The sequence below is a fragment of the Phragmites australis genome, chromosome 4, assembly GCF_958298935.1.
Source record: "Phragmites australis chromosome 4, lpPhrAust1.1, whole genome shotgun sequence".
In the NCBI taxonomy this organism is placed as follows: domain Eukaryota; kingdom Viridiplantae; phylum Streptophyta; class Magnoliopsida; order Poales; family Poaceae; genus Phragmites; species Phragmites australis.
In genome coordinates, this window is record NC_084924.1 from 5,100,009 (window position 1) to 5,122,164 (window position 22,156).

The window sequence follows — 22,156 nt, forward strand, 5'->3', positions numbered from 1 at the left end:
TGTGGTCGAAGCCGCATCCCCCACCCACGTGTGGGCACGGGTGTCGGCAAATATCTGGTACGTTGGATCCATGGGTGCGGGTGGCGAAAGCCGTTGATCTTCTGCAGTTGTTAATCTACCGTGTAAATAATCAATCTCAATTCTCAACTGAGAAAATACACGTGGAGCGCAAGTTTTATGCAGACGCCATCGATCCTATTTTTTTTATCCGGCGAATTTTTTTTGAACTGGAGAACATTTCTATAGAAATAAAATATAAAATAAAGGTGGATGTTAAAAAATATATATCTATTTTTTTTTAAAAAAAGTTAGATGACGGTTGTGCAACCTTAGTCTCTCACCCACATTCACTCATCTCTAATGACGCTCTCGTCGTTGATCTGTCCCTATCCCAGCACAACCCATCGATCGTCCACTGCCGTCGCAACCAGCGATGTTCCCACCGCCTCGCAACTTCATCCTGCTCTTACGCCCACCTCCTCTGCCGAGTCAACTTGTCAACATCGGCTTTCCTAAACAAAACTTCCTGTAAACATACTGACCGTTAATAATAAACATACCACCCGTTGAGAAGACAAACCATCACTAATCCATCTTCTGATCATGTCTCCTAAGGATGTGTTGAAAATAAATGGCCTCAAGTGCTAAATGGAGCCCGAGAAAAAGAGGAAACTAAACTTTCTATGGGAATAAAGTGAACCAAGAAAAAAAACTGATTTTCTATTAAAATCTATCAGCATCATCCATTGTCTTCGCCCGACCTTGTTCTTCTCCTCGTCCGCGTGCTCCTTCCTGCCTTCTTCCCATCCCGAATTCACCTCGCCGGCGGCCGGGTCGTCGCACCCTCCTCCCGGCTCCCGCCATCATCGAGAAGCCTCCTTCCACCGACGCGCGTCGCTACGAATTCTGCTCTCCTAGGCGTCGCCCGCCTGCTCCTCCCCTCTACTAGTGCCGGATGTGCCGATCCATCCGGGCTTGGATCGATCCCTTCTTTTGTTGGTAAGGAAGCCTATCTTGCCTGGATGGATAGTTCGAGGAGTTAGTTTGGTCCTGGCCTTCCTTTTATTTGCTGCGAACAATCAAATCCAAATAATCCATTGCGGGATGGGGTGATCTGTTTGTTGCGTGGTGGAGTGCCAATAGCAGTTTATTTTCTAAAAATATTTGGAGGTTCAGCTAAACCACATCCCCGCGTCAAGTCCGCCCCTTCTAGGGATTCGATTTGATGTCTGTTTCGACCGCCAGAAATTTTTTGGTTGTGTCCTTTCTGAAAAGAATTGATCTTCGTTGTTTGTTTTATGTCTTGCGCTGATTGATTGAAGCAGTCAATTATAGCTCCACCTGTTATATGTGTTGAATCGATTGGTGTATTTGTGCTAAATGGGGCTTTCAGATTAAGTCAAGCAAAAAATAGCATCCAGGGTATCTGGGTAGTTAAATTTATATCATGATTTGAGATTGTGTGGCTTGAATCTAACAGTAGACTCTTTCGCTGACATCCCTTGTACTAAACGTTTGTTCTGATTATTTTGCAGATATTTGAACATATTGACGTCCGTGTCAATGCGATAAGGATTTGTGTTGATTTGGTATCCAAAGATGGGAGACGGGGTGGCTTTTGAGGCTGCTAGGAAGATCATCATGCACCCGCTTTATGCGCCAAGGTCTTCACCTTGGCTTGACTTGAAGGTGTTCTATGTAAGGGTGAGCAATTGCATGGCTGATGAGTCGGCACCAGAGCATCTCATGCTCAACCACATCCCTTTGTCACCTGATACTGTTATCGAGGTGAATGGTCAGCGGAGCAGCATGCACACTGAGTTCATCTCATCGTCACTTAGGAGGGACAGGGTTGACAAAAGGACCGAAGAAGCTACATTTGTGAGCACGGATAATATAAGGATGACAGGGAGCGTGAGGTTCCAGGTGTTTGACAAGAATGATCTCTTGCTCACAGGGGACCTAGATTTATGCAATGTAAATGGAGTAGTTGGGGGATCGAAGAACAACAGCAAGAAATGGAATATGAAGTGTCAATCAACAACATCATGTAATGGCTTCTTGAAGGGAAGGCTGTCCACAGGTTCAGAATATGTACATCCTGTGATAGAGGTTTATGTTGCCGGCACTTTCTGTGGCACACCTATTATATTAACAAAGGCGATCCAGCTTATATCACGGAGGAAGTCTGAAATGAAACTAAAGCTTGATTCCATCCCTGAGAATGAAGCAACTGAACAACAGAAAGAAGATTCAGCTGAAGACTATTTGAAGGTACTTACCATATGTACAGCAACCATTCTCAACTGTTTTTGTCCAACTACAGTTATGAAAAAAAACTCTGGAATGTTTCACTGTAAGAAGCAAAAACGAAATGTAACTTGTTTGCTGTTAATTTCTTGTTGGTCTAGTCGATTTGACCATGCTCAACCTACATGCAGACAAAAGAATCATTCCTGCAAATATATACAATTAAATTTCACTTTAAAAGCATAGAACTACTATTTTTCCTATGTATATATGTGTAGTTACATTTCTATTATTTAAATATAATGACATATCACTGCATTTGCATCATTTCTCATGTTGATGCCCACGCAACCAGCTTATACATAGCTTTCATATGAAAACTATTGCAAACTTATTCTCATTTTTAGAAGCTGAAAGAAAGTGTACCTGATATTGTATCATGGTTGATTGGTGGTATCGTGTATTTGCTCCTAGAACTAATACTATTTTTTATTAAAAAAATAAAATCTAAATGTTGTTGTTGGCTTGCTGCATGGTTACTCTTTTACAAGGATGACTTGGAGATAGTAATGAACCTGATAACGACCATTACATAACCTCAATACCTATCTCGCAATGAGAGCTTTTGTTGAGGACACATGGACAAGCAGGTCCTTCCATCAATTTTTCTCTGGGCAGATTCATATGCTTCTGATTGTTGTTGTACATGCCCATCTGATAAAATGGACTGTAGAAGCAGCTGAGTATTCATTGCACATGTCTCTGCCGGGCTCATAGATATATATATGCTCATTGAAACTGGGATATTAGGTAGCTGATTTGTGTTGTAGGACAAGACACAGTGTCCTATCTCCAATGAGAAGACCCAGTGCTCAGAGTTTGAAAACTCCATCAGTTTTGATCGTTAAAAATAGAATCTCATTTGCAAGTTTTCAGAGATGCTATTGTTGTCTGCTGCAACTCGGCTAGTGAGATTCACAGTAAATCCATCAGGATAGAAGGTGTGAAGGAAGGTTGTTAGTTCTTCTGAGAAGTTGTTTCATTACTAGAATCACCAGCTTAACTGCTATGAGTATGATGGGAACATGATTGCTCAATGGAAATTCTCCAGTGAATATGGCCGTAACACTCAGGACATTAATCTCCAGTGAAGATTGTTAACTCTTCTTTACAGCATGGAGAAGACATTCAGTATATTCATGGATTTAACACTCAGTACATGTGACGTATTTTTAAAGCCAATATCCTATATATCCTACGTATAGCATGATGTTCACATTTATGGCACATATGTATGATCATATCCTTTCTTTCCTATTACTCATTTCAGGTATCAGAATTCCAGGATTCCAAAGCTGAGACGGATGTGGATGTTGACTATAACAGTTTGTACTCAAGGCAAGACTTTCTAGAGGGCGAGGATGGTGAGCTTTCATGGTTTAATGCTGGTGTCCGTGTTGGTGTCGGAATCGGCCTTGGTGTTTGTGTGGGTATCGGATTGGGTGTCGGCCTGCTGGTTCGTACATACCAAAGCACCAGTAGGAACTTCAGGAGGCGACTGCCCTGATGGCCAAATGTTCCCATGGACATAGATGTGTATTTTACCTTGCCCATTTAGGAAGCTAACTGTCCAGTCCACCTTTCCTGTCCATGCTAGTCATAGATGAGTGCGCCTTTTTGTTCTTCCATTTCTGCAGTCACTCTTGGTATCTGATGCTTTCTTGTTTGTAGTGCCAATCATTTTTGCCCCTTGAGATGTAAATACGAGTCTGTATATCAAAATAAGAGTGGAGTCACTTGTTGTTACTGTGAGCATAAAGTTGTTCTCTCTGGATTCTGGGGTCCGGAATTAAATGAGTTTTTTAAGGGGACGGAATTAAATGTGTTGATGAAGGAACTTAAGTGACCGACATTTGTTGTGTGGTGTGAGGGTGATGTTACACCTAAGAATTGTTGAAAGTCATGTGTCATCTTGTACATAGAACTTGGTTAGGTGACCAGTTATTTGTATCATATGTTTTTTGGAGCTTTTTCCAGATTTTGCGCAATGCATCTCTTTGTGGATGCACCTGTAGTGTGATCACCTTTTAGGTTTGTCCTCAGAATAGGTCTTGTGCTGTCTTTTTCTTCTAGAGCTTTGATATGCAACTTGGTAATAATTGTATGCCCTATTTGTAGACCTGGAGTTCATGACTCACTTCTTTTTGGTTGTTTTGCATCTATAATTTATACCAATGGCCACCCAGAACCGTGCATGAAGAATTTGGAGATTTTCGTTTTTAAGTGATCCTTGTAGGCCCCTTGGCACTGAAGCTGGTATAACTACTTCGTTTTTAAAAAAAAACAAAAGAAGTTTGGCATAACTGCTTTTGATCATGCTGTTAGACCAAAACCTCAAGGGGGGAAACACTGTACTACCAAAACGTAAGTATCTTGCCAAGTTTTTTTTTTTTTTTTTTTTTTTTTGCAGTACTGGGAATGCTTGTTTAACTACAAGTCACTCTTCATTTAGCCTATCTTCTCTCAATATTTTTTTGAAAACATTTTCATTGAAGGTGGAAAAAACAAAAATCATGACCTACACTTGCCACCGCTAAACCACAGCAAGGTCCTTTACGTTTTCCACAAATCCACATCATGGTCAAAAGATCATCACCTAACCTAAAGCTAGAGAGAATCCAAATGCAAACGCCATGTCTCTGTTTCTGCTTTGCTTGTGAAGGGGTGAACTGGTGATGCAAGTGCATCCAGATCATGCCGTGGATGTGTGACTTCCAAGGCATTCTTCGCACTCAATAATCCAACCGAAAGCATCTAGTGCGAGAGATTGACATGGCTGCTCTCCCCAGATGAGACACCTCACCCTACCTGCAGGCCTCGTTGAAGCAGAAGAAAGAGGTTGAAAGAAAACGAAAGCCTGAACACGCACCAACTTGAGGAGAACAAAGGAAACGCTGCATTTTTCACGCACCTAACTGACTAACTGACGAAAGTTTCATGGTGCAGCGGAGGAGGGAGCTCAGTCGCTCTTCTTCCTCTGCTGAGAAATGGCCAAGCTGCCTGATCTCGGCTCCGACTTCGCCCAGAAGCTGCTGAAGGACCTCCGGCAGCGCCGGGAGCGGCTCGGGTTCGAGTCTGCGGCGGCGCAGCGCGGCATGGCGAACGCCGCGCCTCGGGGTAAATTTGCTTGCTCGCCGGCGTTTGGCACTTGGTGTTTGCTCTGCACTGGCAATGTGTTGTTCATCTTTTTCTTTTGCTAAAACGAAATTGGCAATGTGCTCTTGCTTTTGTGAGTTTCTGTCGCTCTGAAAGTAAGGTTGTGCACTGTGCATATGCTCTTTTTTTGGGCCTATTTGGACACATCATACTAATCTGAATGTGCTGGTAGTATTGTAAACTGGTCAAAAGAGCATTTAGGATTTCATTTTTGGATGTGTCTCGTCAAGATAAATTTATCATACGTTGCATCTGGTCCTGAAAAAACAGTAAGTTCAGATGAAAATGCGTAGATTATTCAGTAATCTGTCATGTTTTGCAGATGCTTATTCGAATGCTCAGAAACCACTTCAAGTTCATAAGCCACAACAAGCAGCTCCTCGGGTAGGAAGATCAGAAGCAACAACAAATAGATTAGTAAGAGCAAAGCCCTAAATGATCATACATTTCTGTGCTCAAATTCACCTCTCATTTCACAATATTCACTTGTTTCCTCTGCACTTGCAGTACCGGCAAGGCAACAACTCCATTGCCGAACTCAGGAAGCCGCGCCACCATGACACGCTGGCCGTTGCCCACTCGCACGCTATCGTGCCGTTCCAAGGAGGAGGAGGAGGCATCAAGCCGAAGCCGGCGGTCAAAGTCGACGTCGACGTGCAGATGGCGCTGGCCCTCGCGCTCAGCAACAGCGGCAAACTTCAGAACATCCAGCTCGTGGCCCGCAATGGAGAAAACTACCTGCTGCCTCCCAATGCGCACGTCGGCAAGGTGGCCATTGGAGTACAGAAGCTGAATGACATACTCATGGCGTACTCTTCAGGTGCCGGCTCGAGGGACTTCGGCAGGAGGGGCTCGGTGGAGATGGGGAAGCAGCTGCTCAGAGGTGCCATGGACCTGGAGGAGTCCTTGAGCATGCTTATGATGTTACAAGAAGCCTCGGACTACATGGAGACCTCAGGGAACGGCAAGGTGCTGCTGCTGGAAGGCACGAAGAGTCGGAGGAGCTCGGCATGCTCCTCGAGTTCCGCAAGGCTGGTGGAGATCGTTGATGAAGATTCAGAGGCCGATCAAGGCAACGATGCAAAGAGCTCATCAGATGCCTCTATGCAGATTGTTCCTCACAGAAAGCCTGAGAGTTCCAGTCCAAACCACAGCTCAACCTTGCAGCTTACTACTGTGACAAACAGTTCCAAGAGCCATGCTTCTAGAGGTGAAAAGGAAGATTCAAAGGTGAGGATGCCCAGTCTGATTGCCAAGCTGATGGGGCTGGATAATCTTCCATCTGCGAAGGCGGCTGCGGAGCGCAAGGGGACAGAGAAGTTTGTAAAACCTGAAGCAGTGCCAAGAAAGGTAGCGGCGACAAATGTGATGGTTGGCACATTACCGATACGGATTGTAGCTTCAGAAAGGGTGCCATCCAAAGGGCAAATCAAGAATTTGCTGGCAAGAGAGTGGAATATTAGCCTGACAAAGTCTGAAGAATCTGAAAGTGCTACCGTACAGTCAAACAGAAATTCACATTTTACAGCTGACAGGCAAACAAGGCAAACCATGAGTCAGGTGTTAAATAAACAGGAAAGTACAGAGAGAAGAGTTAGTCAAAGCCAAGTAGTTGATGAGAAAATCATCCATAAGAACATGAAGCTGACCAAAGAAAGCAAGCTGCAAAATCCCGTCAGCGTTGGATGCCGCAATGATGCAGGAAAAAGGATGGGCTTTCTTCAAAGGTTTAGGAAAAATGCAAACAACAAATCAGTCGTGGAAGAGAGAGATGTTATTCAAGAAAATAATAGAACACTTGGAAAGAAGCAAACCGCAAGCATGAAACTGTTGCTGGGCAGAGACAGTGAGGCGAAGCCAAGGAGGACGAAAGAGAAGTTCAACAAGGAAAACCTTGGCTCTACTGAAGTCAAGGCTGAAGGAAAGAATGGCAAGACAAATCAAAAGAGAAAGCAAGCACAAATTAAGCAAACAAATAAACGCATCATGGCGAAAAAGGTGCAGAATTATCGGCAAACGCAGAGTGAAACGGCCAGTCAGAACCCAGAAGACAAGAGGTCGCTGAAATCAGAAGCAATGCGTACGAAACAGAAGCTTGAATATACTGCACTGATACAACAGAATAATGGCAGGCATGAAAAAGTAGATGGCATTTGGAGTAGCAAACCATCAGATGACACACCTGATGATGGTGGTATTTTCGAACAATCAACAGGAGAAATGAAAGATAACAGCACAACTAGAGGGGCTTCATCAGACCAATCTGAAAGGCAAACAACTGAAGAAATCGACGATCCAACCTCTGCTGTTTCACTGACAAGTGAAGACTCAAACGTCTTAGATCAGGGTGCAATTGCTGAGACAAATGTAAGTTCAACGAATAACGGCATTCTGCTTAAATTTTTCATGCAAATATTACATCGGTCTGATGAAGTTTGTTTTGCTGGTCCAAACATGCAGGCTGACAGAATTAATCACAAAGCCAGTGAGACTACTCAGATACCGGAAACGTTTTCTGAAGGAGAACAGCAGCAGCTGCTGCAACAGCAACCACAACAAGTGAAAGAAGTGAAGGGTCAACCAAGGGATGGTACGCATACTCTTGATTCATTTCTAGGCCTCTGTTCACATAACCAGTCGTTTACTGATCTTAAATCCGTTGTAAATAGAAGGAATGCAATTTTTCAGAAGCTACCTCAAATAGATAACCCCTATGCTTCTATTGCAGGTTTGGATCATACTACAGAGTCCGGTAGTCCAACAGATTTGAGAAACCACAAGATGCAAGTTATTTCATGTGATTCATTCACAGAGAATCAACTCCTTCTCACAGAAATGTTGCTAAAGGATCACTACTTGCTTGAAACTGCAAAGGCGATTACCGGAATCCATGTTCCAGTCAGTGTTGTCGATGTCAACACAGGGAAGTGGTTAGACAAAAGCAATCAGGTTCTTTCAGACATAGGGCGAGAAGTGATCCGAAGAAAATGTAAACGAACCGAGGCGATGGTAAATGTTAGCATGACACGCACTGCTACCCCGAGATTGCAAACTCTGGATGATCTTATCAGAGAATTGGACAGCGATATTCAGTCTCTGAACATCCCCAAGAAACCTCACCAGCAGAGTTGGGATAGCACAGCTGAAAAGTTGAAAATGATACTTCTCAGGGACATTCAGAACACACATTCAGACGCCAACTCGATGTGGGATTTTGGTTGGAGCCGCATGTCGGATCTCCCAATCGAACAGAATGAAGTTATCAAGGACTTGGTGAAGAACATATTGGGTGGCATCATCACAGATGTAGCAAGGGAGCTCATTGAAGTGTCTATACACCAAGGCGTGCTGTGCCTGTGAAGCCTGACTAGTTGTGACATGATGTAACCATGGCCTAGTTTGGGGTCTGCAAGGTTTTCCAGTGGAAACAGTTCCTATAAGTTTTTGTGCATAAAGGGGTGTGTGCACGCTAGTGTTTTTTGGTGGCATTCAAATAAAAATGCGTTGTAAGAATTTACAGCTATTAGGATTTGAAAATTTTAGTCTTACTTGGGCACCAGTATTTCTGCCTTACTGACTGTAACTTCTCTCTTTTTGTGCCGAGATTACTGACTGTAATTTCGCATCCATGTGGTGCTCAGTAGGCTTCTAGTAATGGCCGCTTTTCGCCGACTGGAGGCTGCGAACGCGAACCTACTCGTCGAAGAACCAAAGGTGGGGCCGCGTCGTCGACACCCACCTCCCACCGGGCTTCCCAGACACCTCTCCGAGTCCGAGCAGCGACGTCTCTCATGCCGTGGTCATTGGAAGCACCGCCGTCCATTGGCTGTGCAGTCACCTGCACATCATCGCACTCGACGTCGGCACAGCGCGGGCCACGCTGATAGAGCTGCCGCCGAAATGCCTCGAATATGTCAGGCTCTCTTTCTCCCAGAGCCGCCGTAAGGCGCTCCAGCTGGCAGCGTCCGCGGACGGAAGGCTGGGCCTTGTCGTGGCGGGGGCCTTCGCGATAACGATGTGGACGCTGTCGGCCGCGTCGGAGGAGGAGACGGGCTCGAGCACGGCGTCGGCGACGGCGAGGTGGACCAGGCAGATGGCGATCCCGAGGCACGAGGTCGGCACGGCAGGTCCGAGCTACTTGGCCCAGTTCTTGGGGTTCGGGGAGATGAGCGGCTCTGTGATATTGCAGCTGGATGAAGCGGGCCTTGTCCAGATCAATCTGCGATCAAAAGAGGCGCTCGTCCTGAGCAGGAGTTCCAGCAAACGGACGGCGCCAGGTTCTTACGGCTGTGCTTGTACGAGGCAGATTTGCTCTCCTTGCTCCAAGCCATGAAACCGTTCTGATCATGAACTTCTATAGCCACATGCTTCGTCATCTTAAACGACCGTCTCAATTCCATTGTTGTTTGCGTAACTCTGCTATGTTTGTTCCAATTACGTACCGTACCATACTGAAACGAGATTACCCGACCAAAAAAAAACTTCACGACAAAGTGTGACAAGAAAACGGAGTGTAGAATCCTGTTCCGCGTGTGACCACTGGCACCAAGTTGCGGACGACCGTAGCGCATCCAGGTAAATTATTTCTGAATTTTTTTAAAAAAAAATATTTGAGCAAAAATTTTCTTGTTAATCTTTTCTCAATATTTTTGAGAAAAGACTCTTCTCATTAAATTTTCCTCAAAAATAATAAGTAAAATTTTTCTCGTGTAAACTTTTCTTAAATCTTTTTTAAGTCAAACTTTTCTCGTACCAACATTTCCAAAAATAGAAAAATGCGAGAGGGAATTTTTTTTCCGAAAATGGAAAGAGCAGAAGCTGTCGGGTGATACGCGCGTGGGCTTCTTGGCACGCGCAAAATAGCGGGCTCCAAGATAGCATCTACATTTGCAACTTGCTTTGTAATTTCCTCTGCAAGGGTAACATGGGACCATAATGTAGTGGATCCACGACGAATTTGAAGCCCGAGCAAGTCGATCTATCGTTGTGAAAGACAAGGGCCCCTGAATTGAATTGGTTGAGCTTGAGCCGAGCCGGTTCGGTTCGGCCAGTTAAGCCCCACGCAGAGCTGGGCCGATGAGGAAAGCACGGTAGCCCCTCCGGTCACAGACGAAGGCCGCGTGCACGAGCGAGCGTGTGCTTACAACCGGAGCCGGAGCACGTCGGTGCGCGCCCAGCCCCAGAGCGGGACTAGGGTTAGCAATGGGTATATTTTATCCGTGTGCCTGTGAGTAAAAATTCTAACCGGTGAGGGTCTGTGATGTAATGTTTATCCGTAGATATAGATGTAAGTTTGAAGTTGAACCTATAAGTACAGAGAAACGTGTATGAAATAGATTTACCCGTACCCGCTTCGCCATTACCCACTCCACCCAACGGGTTTGAAGTTGAATAATATTCATTTGTGTTGCACTAAGCACTGTTAAATTATGAAACAATATGTTATATATGTGAACTGTGGCATCCTGAATTTAGCATATTAATTAAATAGCAAAATTCAATGTAAATTTAAAATTTTATAGTAAATTAAACCAAATAAAATCAAGGAAATATGTATATGAACATATATACTAGTATTAATTGGTCAATTATTTCAAAATGCGCTAAATTTATTTTAAGGTAATCTCTGCCTTAAGTTGATTCATACACAATTGGTTTATGGTTTTTATGCTTCTTTGAGTGGAGATTTGAATTGAATGTCTCTCAATTCAAATATTTTTTTAGATTCTTTTCAACTCAGATCCAAATCGAAATTATTATTTTTTTATTCAAATCATATTCCCAAATCAAGGAGCTTTACCTCTATCTCATAATTCAAATATTTCCATTTAAATTGATCCTAATCGAAGTCAAATTCAAATTGAAATTCAAATATCTCTTTTCAATTTAATCCCACATCCATTTTTTTTCTTTTTTTTTCCTTCTCCCCGGGCCGAATCTCTCTTTTCCCTCTCTGTTCAGCCCACCAGTCAGCCCGTTTTTTCCCTCCCTCCCCTCACTTTTCTCCCGCGATCGGCCCACCAGCGCACTGAGCCGGCCCAGTCGTTCAGCCACGCGTGCGCCAGTGCTCGCCCACGCCCCACCCTTGTTGCGCCGTCCACGTGTCGCTCGTCCACCCAGCCTGCGCCCGCGCGATCTCCTTCCTCCTCCAGCGCAACGCCGCGCCTCGCTGGCGCTCGTCACCGCGACACCGGCGAGCCATTCGCTCTCTCCCCCATACCACCATCCTCTCTGCTCTTTCTCTCCCTCTTTGCTCTCTCTCCCCCCGCAACCCGAGGGCCTGGCACCGTGTGACTTTCGCACCCCGCCTGCGCATGGACGGCGCAGAGCGCCCACACCGTGGGAAAAATAGTGGGCGCTGCTCCGCCACCTCACCGTCGCGTTGTCGCAGACATCCGCCCGACGTCACACGCGCACCGCCCCTCTTTTCTCCCTCTCCCGCTATAAATAGCGCCGCCCCGACCTCCCTTCTTCCCCTTCCCCCCCCATTCCACCAGCTATCGTCGCCATTACACGCCACCATATCTCTCCGCCGTCGATCCTCTAACCACGTGCTACCGAGGAGCTCCAGGACCTTGCCGCCACCTCTGTGCCGTTGCCCGTTCACCAGAAGCCCGACAGGAGCCCGTCCGCACCAATAGCCAAGCAGCACCGCTGCCGCCTCTTCGACGAATCACCGGCCACCGTCCTGCTTCTCGTCGTCCTTGAGCACGGTGAGCACCCCAAGCCTCTAGCACCACCTCCTAGATAGCGCATAGACACCCCCATGCTCTCTCTTGGCCAGTTGCCATGCGCAGCCGTGTGCTTGACTTCCGCCGCCGTGCTTTGGCTCAACGCCGGCGTGCTAGTACTCCGTGTGCGTGGCCGACCATCGTGCTGTAATGCCTAGAGGCCTTAGGCCCCTTTTTCTATGCGGGTTGGCGCCTCCCAGTACAGGGGAGGTGCTGCCTGATTTTTGGCCGCGCCAATGCCCCTCTTCGGCCGCCGTCGATGAGCTCCTCGCCGCATTCACCGTTCCATGAAGAAGCCTGGTGTTGATTTCCCGTTGTGAAACCCCGTCGGAATCCCACGTCGGTGAGCTTCCCCGTGCGCGCAGCCGTGGATTTCTCGCCGCCGGCCACTTTTTCCCCTCCTCTTCGCTGCTCGCGCTGGTCCAGCGCTCTCCCGCGCGCCCACACACTCGCGTGGACTGGCCAAAGGCCGTGACTCGACCTGGCCAAGTGGGCCACGGCTCGGCCCAAGCGCTGCTAGCCTGCTAGGCTGGCCCAGCCGTTCAAAGGCCATGCCCTAGTGAGTCGGCCCAGCTCCCGTAGCCCACTAAGCCATCCAGCCCAAACCCAAGCGGATATGGGTCCCACCGATCACTATTCATGTGGGCCTGGGTTACTGTTCAGTAGGCCGCACCTGTGGGTCCCACGCATAAATAGTTCCATTTGGTTTTTTTATTTAATTTAGATTAAATCTTTCGGGGGCCGTAACTTCTCCGTTCTGGCTTCGATTTTGGTGATTCTTTTGCCTAAATTCATCTAAAATCGAGATCTACTCATCTGTCACATTGTGATATCCATTATGGCTCATTTGGTTTTCTATTTGGTTTTATTTGATTATTCTCTAGTATAGCTGTTATTGATCATAGTCGTAATTGCAGAGCAACCAGAGTTCTGCGAGTGCTGCGCTGGAAGCATCAGGAGCGAGGAGGATCTTGACTACAACCAAGACTTTAAAGAGAACTTTGGAGAAGGCAAATCCTATCTCCTTGATCATACTGAACCTATGGTTTTCAAATAATATACATAATCAACTAAAACCGAACTTATTATTGCATGTGCTATGTATTGCACTTTTGCAAACTACTTGTAATAGATAATCCTAGCAAACACATGCTATGCCTTGAATATTATCATCCAGAATATATATCACCCTAGGATTACCTGTTGTTATCTATATCAAACAATAGACGATGCCTTGATACCTAGCATGCTTAGGATTGAATACACCTCCTCAGATACGTCGCTTTTAAAATTCACCTCTTCGGAGATAACGATTTTCTGTTATCAATGTTAACTCATATACCATGAATCTTTGATGGTTATGAATTTTGTGATAGTTATGAAATCCTTGGTATCGTGTGGGATATGGTGGGAGATATGTAAAAATAGATGAAAACTGTTTTAGCGGGGGCAGGTGGAGTAGTACTCTGGACAAGGATGCTCCTGGGGGCTTGAGTCACCTTTGTGTTGTTCATTGCTAGAAGATATCTGCTCTGGCCGGTTAAGGACCGAGTCATGCTTAGCCACCCCCGTACAACCATGCGTTTTGAATGGGCAGGTCTTGCCTTTTCTTTCACCGGATTGGGTTGGACATCATATTAGGTGGCTGGGGAGCAGCGAGAAGCCAAGTGTCTATCTGGCCCTCTGTTAAATATTTTGAGAGACAGTATAGTCAATTTGATATTCTGAACATTGTTTCTGGTACTTAGGGTGTCTCGTAGAAAAGTCCAGCAGGAAAGGTGTTTGAAGGGTCTCGGTATGATTCGCTGCTCCGTTTGCAATGGTTAGAGGCTGAGTATATCGTGCAGGTAAAGTTGTACAACCTATACAGAGTGTAAACCTATTCGAATAACCGTATCCATGACCTTCTAAGCTCTATTTCCCGTAAACACCATGCGGATAGTGCAGGACCTGGAATCACTGGAAGCTTTGGGGGGCATGAACGCCGAGATAAAGCGGGAGAATAGAGGTAAGAAGAAAGTGAAGAAAGGGGAAAAGGTGAGCTTCCTCGTTAGTTTTTCGGTTGAAGGTTCTGAGCAACCGTATCATGATGGGTGAGATCCTGCGTGCAGATGACTAGATGGAGCAAGTCACCGTTGAACATCAGCATCACTATCACACACTTTTCCAGCTTAAGGGATGATATTTGAGATTATGGACCTGACAACAGATTTGGTCTTCAATAGACTTGGTTGTAACTTAAAAAGCGCGTTGTAACTTTTGTTGCTGTGCTGGTTCTGTAAAACCTGTTCTGGAGCTTGGATCTCCCAGAATCACTGGAAACCATCAGGTTTCATTTTACAGCATGGGATGCTGCAGCGCCGAGTTTCGACCACTCTGAAAGCAGGTTTTGGTACTCTCGGCAAAGCTGAACTTTTCTTGAAATTTCTGACTGAATTGTTGTTCAGTTGCATAATAGTGAGATTACACTACCAAACCATAAATATAGCATAGTATGACCGAATCAGATGCGCAATCAAAAGTACAAAGAAATTAGTAAAGAACATTGCAACTGTTTGGGTCCCTATCGTCGATTGACTAGTAGAAGAAAGAAGCAAGAAGAAGAATACCAAGGACCAGGCACGCGTCGAGGAACAGAAAGGCTATCGCTGAGTGTAAGCAGTCCGTCGCCTCCGAGCCACAGCGTGGTTCGGGAGGCACTTCGGCTCGCGCCCGCGCAGCTGGCCCCGCACCGCGAGCGCCCACTTGGCTGGCACGGGCAGTGGCACTGGGCGCGGTCATGACACGGCGCATGACGGCGTTGCCCTGTGACGCCATGGCAGATGCTTGGGCCTCCTGCGACTGCGCCTCGGCTCCAATGTCTGCCCTTGGCTCTTCCATGCCGGCCTGCATGGCGCCAGTGGACAAGGCCACGGCCCGCCGCTGCCCAACGGTGCACGTGTTGTGCAACGCCGCCTCGGATGCTTTGGCTGCCTTTGCCGTCCTTGCAACGGCGGAAGAGTTCGACTCCTCGGTGTCGCGTGCCGTGACATTCAGCTCGGCGTTGTTCCGTAAACATTGCCGTCCTCACGACCGGTCTCGTTCGGCCGCGTCAGAGCTCTCGGTGTCGTCGCACTTGCCGCTACCGAACTCCAGGACCGGGGGCTCCTCCTCGGCGTCGCTGGCAATGGCCTTCAGCTCGGCATTGCAGTTGTGGCCGTCACCCTTGCCACCATAGCTTGGAACGAGCCCTCGCTTGCCCACGCCGATGTATGCGACGAAGCCGGTGGCATCACCTCCGCCGACCTGCACCGTCATGAAGCTGCCCGCCTTCCATGTCAATGGAGGCAGTGTCGCTGCCGTCGAGGATGCGCACCGTGTGGCCATCGTCGTCGCTGTCGCCGACGAGGACCCACTCGTCCATGAGTTGGCCGTCCTCCAGGGCTAATACCCTCCCCAGCGAGGAATTAATCTTTACTTTCTGATTTGCGGTTTAGATAGAGTAACTCCTTGTGCAGTTTGTTAATGATTAGTTGGTTTGTACTGAATTCGCCAATTTTTTTAGGCTTGAATATAAATCATGAAATTTACGAGTAAACCAATAATTGCCTAACTGGCATTGAGTGGAATTAATCAACCATAGCTTGATCGACTTTAACAATACCTAGCATCGAGTTACATCATAATTGATGAGATAACACTACTGTACGTGAAATCGGCCTCTTTCTCAGTCGACGACTACAGTCGCACAATTTTCATCCAACAGTTATCCTTTTTCTTATTTCTCCCGATACTTTCTTCTTTCTCCCACCCGTCTCACCCCGTTCCCCGCCTCCTGTCCACTTATAGCCGTCTCCGACGGTGTTCCCACCACCGGATCTGCGCCACCACTCCTCCACGCTAACCACTTCATTTTCGCACTTCCCCGCCACCAACCCTACTTGTTGCCCACGGCACCACCAACCTGCAGCCCACCAAACCACCCACCACGAAAACCCTCTTCCTTACTCTGACGGCGACGTGTTCACACGGGTACTTAAAAAATCTCTCGAAGATTTTAGACGTCTGAAATGTAGAAAACATGCCAAAATAAAACTCATAATATAGCATCACCGATTGACATAAACTAGCATCACAGTGAAGAAGATCATTAATTGACTATTTCGAACTCTAATGACTAGAAAAACAAATACAAAACCATACGAAATACAAGCACATAAACGATGACGAAGAGGGTGATGTGGATGGTGAATAGCTCTGAGTCGTAGGCCGTGGAGTCAGACACCGGCAAGACACGGCGTCGCCCGCAATACTCCTGGATGTGTGCTAGTGTTACTGGCGGCGTGTCGCTCAGGGCTGTCATGATGTCAAAAATTTCATCATAGTCACTCTTTTCCATGCGAGAACTATCTTCTTCTGACTCAGAATTATCATCCTCATCATAGTCGCTCTCTTCTGTGTCGAAAGTATCAGAGTCATCTTTCTCATCATAATAGCTATCTTCCATGTCAGAATTGTCATCGTCATTATCATAGTCACTCTCTTCTGTGTCAGAACTATCTTCCATCTTAGAACCATTGCTCTCATCATAATTGCTCTCTTCTGTGTCGGAGGTATCAATGTCATCTTCCTCATCACAGTCACTATCTTCCATGTTAGAATTGTCATCGTCGTTATCATAACCACTCTCTTCCATGTCAGAACTATCTTCCGCCTTAGAACCATTGCCCTCATCGCAATCGCTCTCTTCCGTATCATAAGTATCAGTGTCATCTTCCTCATCACAGTCGCTATCTTCCATGTCGGAACTGTCATCGTCATTATCATAGTCACTTTCTTCCATATCAGAACTATCTTCAGCCTCAGAATCATTGCCCTCGTCGCAATCGTTCTCTTCTATATCGGAACTACCAATGTTATCTTCTTCATCATAGTCGCTCTCTTCCGTGTCAAAACTGCCATCGTCGTCATCACAGCCACTCTCTTCCGTGTCAGTACTATCTTCCGTCTTAGAACCATTGCCCCGGTCGTAGTCGCGCTCTTCCGTGTCGGAAGTATCGATGTGTTCGGACGCGCACACCTCTTCGTCATCACAAGCAATGCACGCTATCTTGCCAATGTTGATTGTCTCAGCACGCCCCGGGGAGGGCAGGATGTCGATGTAGCCGTGCTTGCTCTCCTCCTCATCAGAGACGTCGATGCCATCGTACTTGCCGCCACGGAACTCCGGTGGCTTGCTCTCGTCCTCATCTGAGACCACCTTGGAGAGCCCTGGCGGAGTCGGTTGCGGCACAGCTGCCGCCGCGGCCACCCGCGCCGACGCGTCGCTGACGACGCTGTCGACCAGGGAGATCAGTCCGGCGGACCGATCATCGCCTCTGCCAACCCGCACGATCGCGAAGCCGCTCTCGCTGCCGTCCTCGGAGGCGGTGTCGCTGCCGCCATCACCAAGAAAAACCCACTCCTCCATGGCTGGTCTTCGTCGACTAGTGCTCGTTGCCTCGATCGTATGATATATGGAACTGGATCGAGGCAAGTAATTATCGAGACCACGATGGGAGCTTGGTGTAGATCGTGCACATGTATATGGTAGAGTAACCTGCATGGGGATATTACTCGGACTCAGCAGCAGGAGCAGTCTTCCGTTTCGGTTACATGCACATGCGAACCGATTACAATCCGGATCGATATTGCTGTTCATGCTGATCGGTACTTGGGTTGCAGAGTTTGTACAATTTCCCGTGCACGGCAAGATCACCGGGAGACGGGAAAGGCGAGGCTAATTCGGCCCGGGGCCATACACCTCAGTTCATCAAATTACTCGACCGTCGTTGCGCGGATCCAGCCCCAGGGCTGCTAGGCTTGAGGCCTGGGATTTAGACCTACAAAAGCTCGTTAATTCTCTGTTTTTTTTGGCACATTAAACTCTGTTCAGTCCCCTAAAAATTCATAGAGTCAGTAAAAGAAAAGTTGTAAAAAAATCATAAATGCAGTGAAAAAGCACTATGTTCCATACCTTAAATTTTATTTTTACCCACACATGACAGGAGTCACCCTAACACTGGTAGATGCAGCTGGTGCCAATTAGTGGTTTCGTGTTAGCAACAACTACCGGCGATTATCAGCGCCAATGCACCATCATGGTGCCAGATCGCTTTATGCCCTTTCTCACTTTCTTTGCACGGCTAGTGTTACCAGGATCGGTGCAGATAAACGCCAGCATGACTCGGATGAAGGTAAAGATGTTTAGATGGATCGTGTTTATTGGATTGGTTCGAGACATGATACTGTAGGTACGGTTTAGACACGGCACGGTCCGAGTCAAGATGGGTCTGACCGGCACGATACGAGGCTACGTGTTATGTCTGAGCCGAGCACGTAGCACGGCGTGCCAGCACGACACGACCTGGCTGAGCCAGGCCGGCATGAGCACGGCCCAGCTAGACACGATCCGGTTCGGTACGTATGGGCTCGACTATTTTATATTTTATATATTTATTTTTAATTTTGTAACTATTTTTAATATATTTTTCTATATTTTTTTTTATCTATTATATATATATATATTTAATTTTATAGCTATTTTTTATTTTATCGGACCGACTGTGTCGACAGGCCACCCGTGTGCCGTTGGGCCACCCATGCCTGTCGTGCCCGCTGTGCCTGTCGGACCGGCTGTGCCGCTGGGCTGTAATCGTGCTCAGGCTGGCTCGGCACGGCACGGTGATCGACGGGCCGTGTCGTGGGCCGAGAGGAGACACGCGGGCCGGCATGGCACGGCCCGTGTCGAACCAGGTCCGTGTGGAGCCAGCCCGAGTGGCCCATTTGGAAGAAGGAGTCTTCTTTCACGGCACAATGGACTTTTGTGATCTCTCCATCGGTCATATCGATCTGTCACCTAGTGAGGCTATGAATAGTACTTGTTGCTATATTTCAACCATCTTTTTTTTTGACGTATCTAACAGCTCATAGCCGTCTTTGACCTCCCAAAGCCCCTACATCTTGACACCGGCTACACTCCTTTGTCTCCCGCCAGCCTCAACCTATCTCCGGCGGCGTTTCTATCGTCAGATCCGCCGCCGTCGCACTGACCCGACTTCCCTAGGTCGTTTCCGCTCACCCCGACCCTGGCACCATAAACCGGCCATCCTCCACTACCTGTGGCGAGGCGACAGGGCCGACGACATCCCCCCGCTGAGCTGCTCTGCCCCGCACCCGCCTCCTCCGACGGACCAGCCTACCCACTAAACTTACTTTAAGCCTGTCGCTCACCGGAAGCTGCCGCCGCCAACCCCGAAACCCTAAATCCGCCACCACCAACCCTGTCACCTAATTGCACCTCCTAATTTCAGGCATATGAAATTTAGGAGGTATGATGAATAATTGTTATTTGTACATCGATTAATTGTTCACGTGTGTCATGGACTCACATGGCAAGTGTATAATTTAACCTGTATATGAAGAATTTGCCCAAAAGTGTATAACCAAAACATGCAGAAGCACAAGCTTTATTATTCTCACGATCGAAGCAACAAAGCAAGCATCTGTGTACGAGCGCGGTCCACTAAAATTTGCTCATGAAAATGGGGCCTTGTCCCGATCGTCCAGCGGATCCGTCACCGGTGCCGGCTCGCCGGTGAGCACCAAGGGCGCGACCAGCGCGAGCGTGTTGGTGTGCGCGGCGTACACCGCGTCGCTCCGTTCCATGCCCGGCTGATCCGGCAGGGCGGCCTCGCGCCGCCGCCGCGTCACCGTGTCGAATGCCACCACGCGCCTGCCGGCCAGCACCACCACCTCTACCTGCGCGCCCTGGAACGGCAGCATCTGCACGTCGTCGTCCGGCACATGTACTCTGTTTGCCACGGCAACAATAGCCCGCGCGTGCTCCTCCTCTGTCTCCTCCGCCTCGTCGCCAGCCTCGGCCTCGGTCTGCTCGTGCGCGGGCTCCGGCTGCCGATATTCCAGTATATCCGCGACGGCCACCCTTGCGGCCTCCTCCCACCCACCGTGCCCATCTAGCCGAAACACCACGACGTCACCGTCGTCGCGCACTGCGCAGTGGAGCCTGCCCGCAGCCGAGCCGATCTCCCACTGGCCGCTGTCGCTCGGGCACATCACGAGCTCGACGCGGCCCGTGACCGGGTTGTACCCAACCGCCGTTCCGATGCTCGTCCGCCACCACGCCGTCCCGCCGGCCGCCACACCTGACGCGGGGACGAGCCCCTCTGCGGGCGCTACCGCGTCGGCGACCCACCACGCACCGGTCCCGGACGTGAACACCGCGAAGCAGTATGTGCCGGAGCCCGGCGCCGACTCGAAGGCGCAGACGAGCGTGTAGTCGCCGCGGAAGTTGCATACGCTCGCGTCGAAGACGACGACGATCGCGGGTCGCGGCAAGGTCCGGTGCGGCGGGGACGGGACGCCCGCCCAGGACGCTGTGGCTGGGTTGCACACGAAGTAGGCGTCGTCGGCAAGGGAGAAGCAGCACGCGAGCCCGTGCGACGAGGACAGCACTGTGAGGCCCGACGACGTGGGCAGGAAGGCGAGCGACGGGGACGGCACCGTGTCCGCGCCGTCGAAGGGGAGGAGCCCCGTGGAGGGCGCGAAGAGCCCCGAGATCCGGCGCGTGGCGGCGGCGTGCGCGACGGCGAAGAGCGGGGACGCGAGCGAGTGCGCCCAGGACGGGTGCACGAGGCGGAGGCGCGCGGCGGCGGCGGGCGGGAGGTGCACTAGCGCGTGCTCCCGGAGCACGTCAGCCAGAGGCGCTCGGATGGCGCGCACGATCGTCCCCACGTGCTCGCGCAGCAGCCGCCGCCGCGCCGCCTCCCGGCACGCCCGCAGCTGGTCGGTGTCGTCGCTCGACACGTCGCCGGACATGGCCGGTGGCGATGGCTGGCTCCTGTTCGGTCCTGGACGGCAGCGGGGCGCGGGCGCTGCAACCGGCTTGTAACTAACTCGATCAGGTCGACGGGGAGTGAACGTGAGCTGTGGAGTTTTCACGGGCGTTTCGTTTTCGTTGCGGCGAAGGTATCGGCTTATCGCGCGGGTGGGGCGGCTAGGGTTTCGTCGTTCACGCGGGCCCGCGTTGACGCTCGCCGAGGGGTCAATGAGGTTGCTTGCTTTCGTCGTGGACTGCTGCTCGTCTCGGTCTTGACGGTGCAGCAGCGAGCGGGAGAGACCGATGCTGTGGTGCGGCAACGAACCTGGGAAGTACCGCGCCGCCAGGGGGAATTTGCCGGCTGCGTTCCGTGGGGAGCTCTCGGCTAGTCGGCTGTGAATGTGTGGGATGAGGCGCCGTGGCCCGTGGGGAGCTGGGATATGGGCCTTGACTTCAGCCGGATGGCACCGGGCTTGTGTTGGGGCAGTTGGGCAGCCTCTCCGCTCTGCATTTGCACCTGTCGTGGCAGTGACGGACCCAGCGTCCAAATACAGGGGCTTTCTTCTTCCTTCATCTCCTCCCCCACCCTATCTACCTCTTCTTCTTCATCTTCTCCCCTCTCCTCCGCCTCCTTTACCCCTACTTTCCTATAGAGGTGCAGCTATTAGGGGGGCTCTAGCACCCCCCCCCCCCCCCGCGGAAAGGCAACTTCATTTGTTATCTCATCCGTTTATCCCTCCTACCTAATATCTATCCATCGGAATGAAAGAGTGACATACAACAAGAGAAAAAACTTAATTAAAGTAATACATTCCCTTTGGTCAAAATCTTTTCTCACTAAACAATCATGGGCCGATGCAGAGACAGTGTAACCCGTCCCGTAGCATTTAATGCTACGGGACGATGTGGTAGGTGCGCGTGACAGCCTATCAGACGGTGTGACGAGTACGCAGTGGGCATGATGGTGGTTGGCGGATGGAACAAGACGTGCAGAATGACCAGGCTGGGCCGGGCCGGGCGTGCCCACACTCCATAATGATGACCTAGGAGTAGCTATCTTTATCAGGTATAGGGCAACCATCGTATTTTGACACAGTTTGCT

The 22,156-nt window shown here is 49.0% G+C and overlaps 3 protein-coding genes across 3 annotated transcripts; 2 read left to right on the forward strand and 1 right to left on the reverse strand.

Moving 5' to 3' along the window:
* The first annotated feature begins 670 nt into the window (after positions 1-670).
* LOC133915369 (uncharacterized protein At1g01500-like) lies at positions 671-4,143 on the forward strand. Its single transcript, XM_062358507.1, has 3 exons — positions 671-999; positions 1,536-2,274; positions 3,581-4,143. The coding sequence occupies exons 2-3, from the start codon at positions 1,600-1,602 to the stop codon at positions 3,815-3,817; spliced, it is 912 nt and encodes a 303-aa protein (XP_062214491.1). The 5' UTR covers positions 671-999; positions 1,536-1,599; the 3' UTR covers positions 3,818-4,143.
* A 571-nt stretch (positions 4,144-4,714) lies between these two features.
* On the forward strand, positions 4,715-9,039 carry LOC133915368 (uncharacterized). The gene is made up of 5 exons (XM_062358506.1): positions 4,715-5,427; positions 5,789-5,883; positions 5,974-7,833; positions 7,927-8,056; positions 8,195-9,039. Exons 1-5 carry the CDS (start codon positions 5,298-5,300, stop codon positions 8,824-8,826), a joined length of 2,847 nt encoding a protein of 948 aa, XP_062214490.1. The 5' UTR covers positions 4,715-5,297; the 3' UTR covers positions 8,827-9,039.
* Positions 9,040-19,639: 10,600 nt separating this feature from the next.
* On the reverse strand, positions 19,640-21,175 carry LOC133914110 (uncharacterized). Its single transcript, XM_062357263.1, has one exon. The coding sequence runs from the start codon at positions 21,051-21,053 to the stop codon at positions 19,752-19,754; it is 1,302 nt and encodes a 433-aa protein (XP_062213247.1). The 5' UTR covers positions 21,054-21,175; the 3' UTR covers positions 19,640-19,751.
* Between the last annotated feature and the right edge of the window lie 981 nt (positions 21,176-22,156).